General features: G+C 39.4%; 2 protein-coding genes across 6 annotated transcripts; one reads left to right on the forward strand and one right to left on the reverse strand.

Moving 5' to 3' along the window:
- Positions 1-376: 376 nt before the first annotated feature.
- hdhd3 (haloacid dehalogenase-like hydrolase domain containing 3) lies at positions 377-4,730 on the reverse strand (the record flags this gene model as incomplete). Of its 5 annotated transcripts, XM_082534027.1 has the most annotated exons (4): positions 377-2,378; positions 2,654-2,988; positions 3,329-3,366; positions 4,477-4,730. In XM_082534027.1, 4 exons carry the CDS (start codon positions 4,728-4,730, stop codon positions 1,986-1,988), a joined length of 1,020 nt encoding a protein of 339 aa, XP_082390153.1. In that variant the 3' UTR covers positions 377-1,985. The 5 variants fall into 5 exon arrangements, with proteins under 5 accessions (XP_082390153.1, XP_082390156.1, XP_082390154.1 ...); XM_082534030.1 differs by lacking the exon at positions 3,329-3,366 and having other exon boundaries at positions 4,477-4,555; XM_082534028.1 differs by lacking the exons at positions 3,329-3,366; positions 4,477-4,730 and adding an exon at positions 4,211-4,445.
- Positions 4,731-4,799: 69 nt separating this feature from the next.
- On the forward strand, positions 4,800-9,244 carry trub2 (TruB pseudouridine (psi) synthase family member 2). The gene is made up of 8 exons (XM_082534032.1): positions 4,800-4,918; positions 5,063-5,197; positions 6,301-6,375; positions 6,999-7,060; positions 7,145-7,226; positions 7,754-7,826; positions 7,953-8,089; positions 8,179-9,244. Exons 1-8 carry the CDS (start codon positions 4,801-4,803, stop codon positions 8,487-8,489), a joined length of 993 nt encoding a protein of 330 aa, XP_082390158.1. The 5' UTR covers position 4,800; the 3' UTR covers positions 8,490-9,244.
- The last annotated feature ends 198 nt before the right edge of the window (positions 9,245-9,442 follow it).

Below are 9,442 nucleotides of genomic sequence, written 5' to 3' on the forward strand. Positions count from 1 at the left end.
AGGGGTGTCGTCTTTTTTTTTCTTTCTTTTAAAAATTAAAAACATTGACATTCTTCCAAAAAAGATTTAATCCGTATTCTATAAGAGGCTGGAGCTTGCTGTAAATAGCAATTCCACTTTGGTCTCTCTGCAGCTCTTTTGATCCTCAGTCCAACATTCCCAGTATCTGCCTCTGACCAGATGGTTTAAAGTGGGTACTTACAAAGGTATTAGGGTTAAGCAACCCTGCCTTGTTCCCCTCACTGCTAAGCACTGAGAAATATCATTAGGGATGATCAGAGCTTTTTAGCTCCTGTAAAGCGGCCTGCTAATGAATAACCTTTTAAAGAAATGTACCTGCATAGCTGATGCTGAGCACAAATTGAGAGAATGCAGGCAACTTTCAGGACACTTTATTTTACAGCAAGACTCCTGCCATGATATTTCAGCTGATCTGTGGATGTTTTATGTGACTTGACACAATCAATTGCAAATACATTTGCTGCCTACAATTCATAGCAGCTCTGCTCAAAGCAGATGGTTACTCGGTTGTTTTGTATAATTTCCCTAAATGTGGGGACAAGTTCCAAATAACCGATTATTAAAAAAGATGGTAAAAGAATTGACATGTCCTGAGTGCTGCAAAAACATTTCTGGGCTTGTCTTCTAAAACAATTCCTCCAGTGGTTAATATAAACTTCTTAATTTAAAAAAAAAAAAAGTTGTAGTCCTCAGTTATGCTTTCCACTGGCACTACCTTGGTGCCAGCAGACATTTTAGCCTGATGGTGCAGATATGACATTACAGAGAAGCAAAGACACAAACTATAGACTTCAGTGCTGATTTTTTTTGCAGTCAACCACCTTAAAGTCACTGACATCAATAAAATATAAATCAAGTCAATGCACACAGCCATATAGATGTGCTCAATACGACCTCACTGGTTATTTGTGCTGGTCTTATTATTTCAGAAACCACTGATCAACTGGGATCTTTCCCAAACAAGCATCTTTAGGGTTTACAGAGAATAGTTGATTAAAGAGAAAATACCTGGTGAGCAGCAGTTCTCTTGCAGAAAATGCACTGTGGCTACTACAGGTCAGAGAATAACCAGACTCCTTTGAGCTGATAGGAAGGCAACAGCATCAAAACACGTTACATCCAAGGTATGCAGAACAGCATTGCTGAACGCATAACACCTTGAACCTTGACGACCACACAGGGACTTCAGTCAAACAGGAAAATTAACACATTTGGACAGTAGATTAGGAAAAGAAAGTTGCCTCGTTTGATGAGTCTCGATTTCTGCTGTGACAGTCAGTTGGTAGGGTCAGAATTTGGCTTAAAACACCAGAAAACCATGAATCTATCCTTTGGGACACTGTACCAAATGAGCCGATTATTATTGCGCAACATGTCCACTCTTTTATGACCACAGTGTTCCCATCTTCTAATGTCACAAAGCTCAGATCATCTGAAATAGTTCTCTTGGACATGGCAATGCACTAAAATGGGCTCTAGTCTCCACACCTTGATCCAACAGAGCACCTTTGGGATGTGGGGAACAGGAGATTTGCATCATGGATGCGCACGTGCCAAACAGCATATGGCAATTGCATGCCATCATATCAACATGGACCACAATCTCTCAGGAATGTTTTCAGAACCTTGTCGAAGGTCTGACAGTTTGCTGCCTCACTTCATATTCTCTATTTTCAGAGACACAGTATAGTTAGAGGCTTATTTTTCCCAACATATTTTATAATACAAAGACATGAAACATAACTATACAATATGTTAAGATTTCTTTACATTTTTCTATCAGCATTTCATTTGTCTTATGAGGATGAAGTAGTTTGATATACTTAAGTCAACAGTCCATACATTATTTCGCTAATTAAGCCAGTTTGTTCTGAGTAGATTTCACTTGACACCGTTTGTTTCTACTGTAACCAAACAAATTTCCCACGTGTGGGACTAAAGGTTATCTTATCTTATGACTCATGTTAGTTCATATGCTGCTGGAGCCGTGACGGCAGCTCATCCAGTGAAATCAGCCGATGCTCCCTAGGAACATCGAGTTGGCCATCCTTATGTCTGTCTAAAAGGAAGCCGTGAATACCCATAGACCGAGAAGTGAGGTAATCATTAACATAATGGTCCCCAATATGAGCTACTCTATCAGCTGGCACACCACATTTTTGCAGTGCCTGACTAAAGATGGCCGGACTGGGCTTTGCTACACCAGCCTCTTCTGATGTTATTAAAAAGCTAAAGTATGACAACAGCCCACAAACGTGTAAGATTGCTTCCAGGCGGTTGTCAAAGTTGGACACCACACCCAGCTTCAGTCCAAGAGAAGAACAACTTTCCAGAGCCTTCTTTGAGTCTGGAAATACCTGAAACAAAGGAATATTATACAGTTTAATATGACATTCTCCAAACATCGGGGGCAAAGTTTAAGTTGCTTTACAAGTCAGATATTTAATGTGCTCTGTTCTTCTGGTTCAGTATGAAATGCTTATTATGATGATTATAGTTAAAAGAAAATACACATCCTGTAGCCTTTATTTATATATTGTTGCATAAAATTTAAAAAAGCATTATTCGAGGAACTGTTTAAAATCTTTAAACAAGGTGTTTTAGGTGTATGAACGTGTCAGTGATCATTTACCTCCCAGTTATCTGCGCTGCAGAAGTTATGGTAAAGATTGTTGGCTACTGTGTTTAGCAAGTCTGGCTCCTGTACACCACACTGAGAGAGAGTGTCCCGCACCACCCCCCTCCACCATGACTGTCCATTCAGGCCCTGACTGATGCCGTAGTTTGGGTATCTACTGGAATACTGTCGATAAACCTGCCGGAAAGCAGCGTCGACCTCCACAGGACTGAGGCTCAAGCCCATACGCTCTGCCTCCTTGCAGTACTGCTCTCCCACAGATGAGCGCACCTTCAGCAGGGTGTCCTTCACATCCCATAGCACCCAGCGCAGAGGAGCTCGCATCACACCTGATGGACACCAAAGAGAAGACAACAGCTGAGCAAAATATGAGTTATCTAATCAGGCTGTTTCACACAGAGAAACATGTTTGAATATTATTAACATTATTTATTTTCTTGTTACGGGAACTGTTTTTCAGGGTGACGATTTTAAGACATTCAAAACTGCTGCTGTAATACTAAGCGTGACCAATTTGACCACTGGTCAACAACATTTCCTGTATTTTATTACACTTTTATTATTGAATATGTTTTAATTATAGTCTGACAGTATTTGCTGAACCACAGCGTTTATTAGCCACAGTCATTAATGATCTATTGTACAATTGCTTGTCTCTGTCGTACCTACCAAGGTGTGATGATAGTGAAAGTGGCCAGTGGGTGACACTGTGGAGATTCGTGTGAGATTCATGTTTTACATTGAAACTGCAACATAATCCTGGCATTACTGCTTCAAATATTTCACTGTATCACAAAGCCTCACTTTGCCCATTATTAGATCTTACAATACAAGAGAGAAACCCCAACAACTGGGTAATCCTCCAGAAAGCACTTGATGACTGTTGGAAAGAAGAAATTACTTTTCATAGGAAGCAAGCCTATCCCAGCTACCATAGGGCGAAAGGCAGGGTATAACCTGGACATGTCACGAATATGACGCACAGCTAACAGACAGAGAGACAGACAACCATCCAAACTCGCGTTCACACCTATTGCCAACTTAGAATAACCAAATAACTAACGATAACGAACCACATGTCTTTGGACTCTGGGAGGAAGACAAAACTCACGCAGAAAGGTTGTGGAGGAACTCAGGTCTCACCGCAGGACCTTCTTGCGGTGAGACAACGGTACTAACCATCATACCACTGTGCTGCGCAGGTCGTCTAATGCTATTAAAATACTTCAGATCCTTCTACTATCCACGTACAGAGGTGTCTGATCTTCCAGGAATGGCGATATTATTTTCAAGGAGGACTGAGTGGTCAGTGTGCAATGACCTCATGTTGATCTCTAATCTGGAACATAATAAAGTTTAGCTTGGCAGCACATTTACCATGGGGGTATACCCTGCTGGATAAGTCCAAATCCTGTTTCGTTGTGTAGCTCCAGGTTTCAGTTCAACTCATATTTGGTTTTAGCAACGTGTTTCTTGCCCCCGAGGTCACCATAATTGGATATGTAAGAGTGGAGTTTGACAATAACTACGTAGCGTTTCAAACTAACGTACCTGCCCGCACACAGCAGTTTAACAGCAGAGGCCAAAGCTTCAGCTTACAGCAAAAACCTCAAATTAGAAAAATGCCGAAATGATACTGAAGTCTTCTCAGCTGTCAACGAAAATAAACAGCGACTAAAGTTAGCTGCCTGCTTTCTTCTTCGTCCTCTTTTCCACTCTGTTCTCTGAGTGGCGGCTGCTACTGCCATCTTCTGAAACAAACCGTAAAAATTCACACACAAAACAAACAAACAAAAAAAAAAAACCCAATAAAATACCAATTATTCTTCCACGTCTCCCAGCTTGTTACTACACACAATAAGCGGCTGTTTAATAATTCTGGTGGAAGCTCTGGTGGCGTTTCTCTACTTATATAAGGACTAAAATAGCGTACACATACATCCATTCCAGTAGATGGCGGTATGGCCAAAAATAAGGAATGAAAAGCGTCATCATGTACGCATGCGCGTAGGCTCACATGGAAGAAAGTGGCAGTAGAAACAAAACAACTGTCACTCGTCAAAATTTCCATGACATGTAGTCTTTTTTAATTAGTTTTATTATTTTTCCAAGACATAAGTATAATCTGATGCTGCTGAATAATGGCAACTCCAGCTATTCGGACGTTTCGGAAGTTAGAGGGCCTGTTCTGTGTCTACAAACCTGCTGGTGTTCACTGGAAACTGGTACGGGACAGCATCGAGACAAATCTTCTTAAAGGTGAGTGTAGTTTATTTTTCACTGGTGTCTTGTGGTCCTGTTGTCAATCACCCATGCGTGCTGTTAAACTGAGGCATGATGCAGCTAATACTCAGCATGCCTTTAACTTAACACTTGAATGTCCTTGCGTGTATTACACCTCAGGTTTGAATGCTGCGCCTTCCCAGCCACTTCCCCACGAGGTTCGACTCTTAGCACAACCCAGACACGAGAGTGAAGCGTCCAAAGGACTCACGGTATCAGCAGTATCGGTTCCTGTACTATCCAAGCACCCTCTGGGTATGTACATCCACCTTACTGAAAATGTTAACAAGTGTTGTCTCCGCTCTGAAGATACATTAACAGATACATTAAGATACATTTATCTGACCTCATGGTCCATGCAGCTGTTTTGTTAGCATCATTGTGAAAAACCAAGTGTAAGTGAAACCAGCTGCACCAACCTCTCGTCCCTATCACTCCACCTTTAAAGTATAAACACCTTCACAACACAGTCAGATGCTTTAGTTTGCAGTAAATCATCAGGTGGCAACGTTCACAGCCCTTCTTTTACAAAAAAAGACAAAACTTAAAATCTGTTACTTTTACAGAACAAGTGAAAAAAGTACACTCTTTCTTTTCTACAGTTTTACATGTCGCAGCATTAAAAAAAAAATCCTCTGATCTCCAGCAATTTTTTACATTTGGTAAATATGACCTCGGATGAACAACAGTGGATAACATAATTTTGTGTCATTGTTTATTTAACAAAAATTAAGCCAAATTTCAGAGGCAGTGTGTGGAAAAAAATTAAATACACAATTGTGTATAGACTTTGATTGAGTGATCATCAGCCAGTGTGACCACCTTTATAAAAGCAGAAAGAGGCAACAGGATGAGGCAGTTATAAGGTCATGCCAAACAATCTGAAGTCCACCATTCTACAGTTGGAGTGATCATTATAATGATTATTATAATGTAGAGAGATGAGACCAAAGTGGAAAGTTTTGGCCATAATGGTCATTGGCCATTTTTACACTCTGCCTCAGCATTTCAGAAGCCGAGATAAATAAATGAGACACAGTGTGTCATGTTGTTGTTCATCTTAGGTTGTATTTGCGTCATTTTTGGTAGCAGATGATATTTGACACATAAACCCTTTGATTTAAAAGAGGTTGTACTTTCTTTTTCACAACTTTTTTTCCACTTTGATATTGAACAGTGTTTATAACTTTTTCTGTGGAGACACAGAAATAACAGATTTCTGTGTCTCCACCGTTTTACCCTGTAACAGGTCATCCATGAAATCTGGTTTCAATTTAGATGTGACTGGAGTAAATTAAACCTCAGGTGTGGTGAATAACACTGTAGTGAGTGAATATAATGTTTCATTTTGATTTTAGTCACAGGACCTGAATTCCAGCATATCCGAGTTGGAGTCGGACATCGCCTCGATACTTTCTCCTCGGGTGTTCTAGGTATAATTTTAGAATTGCTCATTTGAAAAAAATCATTTGTTAATTACAGTGTTGGCATTCGTTTTGTGAATGATCTGAGAATATCCACATATTTCTAAAATGTAAAACGTCAAACACACAATAATAACATGGACTGAACCATCACTCACAACCACTAGCACTTTATATAGCCTCTGTAGAAATTATCCACATATCTCACTTATCTTAACTGCATCACTGTATAGTTCTGTGTAAATAATCATTCTGTACAAACGATAATTTTTAATCCTACAAGTGTTTATAACTTGCATAGTTCGCATTTCTGTATAACTGTATATCTCAGATTTCTGTATAGTTTTTTATTTCATATTTATATCCTGTTCATAGCCTGTTCATAGCTTGTACTCACTACAGCCTGTACATACTTATAGTTATAGAATATTCATAACATACTTCATACCGTGTACATTATAACATACCATAATAGACCCATTTCTGTAATATACTTACATATCTATATTACTGCTAATATATATTGTAATATATCTATATCATGGCTAAAGCACTTCTGGATGGATACAAACTGCATTTCGTTGCCCTGTGCATGTGCAATGACAATAAAGTTGAATTCTATTCTATTCTAGTTCTTGCCGTTGGGAATGGAAACAAGGCGCTGAATGATTTCTACACCACAAGAGTGACGAGGGTAATTTGTAATTTTCTCTCAGACATAAACTGATGCAGTTCAGATCCAACGCTGACAGATCCAATTCTACAATATTTCTTGCAGGATTATACCCTGGAGGCTGAATTTGGAACTGCAACAGATAATTTCACTAACACAGGTCGAGTTGTGGAAAGATCCACCTATGGTATGAATAATTTCTCTTTTAGTTTGAGCCTCCTCAATCTTTCACTTAAAATAGCAAAGTCCTTTTCGATAAAGTATCATGGCGGCACAAAGGTGTTGTGTTTAGAATTGTCACCTCACAGCAGGGAAAGGGTCTTGGCTACGAATCCACTGACCTGCTGGAGTCTTTGTGAGGACTATGTTCTCCCAGTCCTTGGGCTGGTTTCTCTGCAGTCCATAGACATGCGTGTCAATTTAACTCAAAAATATGGTGACTCTTATGGTGACTCTAAATTGGCCGTAGATGTGAATGTGAGTTGTCTGCATCTCTTTGTTAGCCCTGCAACAGAATACCGACCTGTACAGGGTGTACTCCACCTCTTGCCTTATGGAAGTTCAGCCCTGCCTGTGACTGAATTGTGTATGTGGTTTTAAAGGTTTTATAAGAGCAGTTCTAATTTATATACCTGAAGTGCAAGAATATAAGCAAAACACTTGTTATGTGAACTGATGTCCCTTTAAATATACTTAAAAAAAGCTGTCTCCTAGATCACATCACACAGGATAAGCTGGAGAGAGTGCTGTCAATGCTGGAGGGAGTCAACCAAAAAACATTGTTGACGTAAGACGTTACATTTCTGTAAACCTAATAATGGCATCTTTTACCCTCTGCTTTTGCATAAGACCCTCTGTAAATATTTGCAACAGTACTAAACGATATTTGATTAGTTTCTTTTTTGCTGTACAGGTATTCCAGCATAGACATGCGCTCACAGGAAGCCTATGAGATGGCTGTGCAAGGTTTACTGGGTCCAGAGGGGAAATCGACACCCATCTTGACCGGCTTACGTTGCATTCGCTTCCAGCCTCCCAACTTCACATTAGGTAATCTTCACTTGAACACATAAAACATATTTGATGATTTAAAAAAAAAAATGCGGGTCAAGTTTCAAACATGTCTCCTGTTTTTACAGAGGTGCAGTGCCTAAATGAGACTCAGAAGTATCTGCGTAAAATTGTGCATGAGATAGGACTGGAACTGCGTAGCACAGCAGTGTGTAATGGAGTACGACGCACCAGAGATGGACTTTTTACCCTACAGGATGCTCTGATCCATCACCACTGGACTGCTGCTGATGTCATGCAAGCCATCCAGTTGTATCATTCCACTAAGAGAAATAAAAAACCTTCTAAGGCAGCGAACAAGACATCTGCATTACAAACGTCTGAAGACAATATCACAGAAACTCAACAAAGTGAAATTAATGACGGAGTTGCTAGGTAGATCGTGTAAAATAACTAGTCATTTAAGGCCTATCATTGACCTATGACCCGATCAAAAAAATATTTTATGATGCTGCATAACTTCCCACAGTTTAGCTCAGTCAGGAAAGAGGTTTGCAGACTAGAAATCCCGGTGAACATTTGACCAGGATTTGTATACAGGATGTGTATACAAATGGTTGTAAACATTTAAAGCAATACTTTTGTAAAACCCATTGAATTAAACCCAGAAGTCTGCACATATCAATCGATATAAAATTCACTGTGGTGGAAAACAAGAACTGTATTTTGCAATGCTGTAGTATTGCTTAATTCCTTAATGTTAATATTATTTCTTATATTCTTAATGAATTTACAATAATAAAGACCAAAAAGAATGCACGCGTTTGATTATGATATCAGTTTAATTGCTGTGGGTTTGGGTTTTTTTGTTGTTGTTGTTTTTTAGGTCTGTAGATGAGTTCAAATACATGCTTTACTGGCACAAATACTCCCCCAGCTGGCCAAAGGTCAACATTACACTTGTTTTGGTGGCTCCAGACATTGATTAAATTTAAACCAGTAATGTCAAACTAGTAGTGATTAGACTAACTGGAGTCATACTCAGGTCTGATCCTTGTTAAGTTTCAGTGTATGTGGGAAATAAGCAAACCAAAGAAAAGCAGCCAGCTTTCCATTTAAGAGAAATGATAGAGGGTCTGTGCCACAGGATAAAAATGGTAACTTGAAATTAAACCACTTTGCTTCAATTTAAAATGTTTGGGTTTTTTTTTTTCACAGCATTATGGTGATGTCTAAGATTAAAGAATTTAGTAATGTGAAATTATTTATGGGGAAATGAGCTGAATCTTCAACAGCTCATGCACAGCAGGGGTCCAGCTCCAAATAGGCAAAACTGGAGCCCTGCAGGGCCTGAGCTGTTGTTCTTTAACTTTTGTCATTGGCTTGTTTTTC

The sequence above is a fragment of the Aulonocara stuartgranti genome, assembly GCF_965226115.1.
Source record: "Aulonocara stuartgranti genome assembly, chromosome: 5".
Lineage (NCBI taxonomy): Eukaryota > Metazoa > Chordata > Actinopteri > Cichliformes > Cichlidae > Aulonocara > Aulonocara stuartgranti.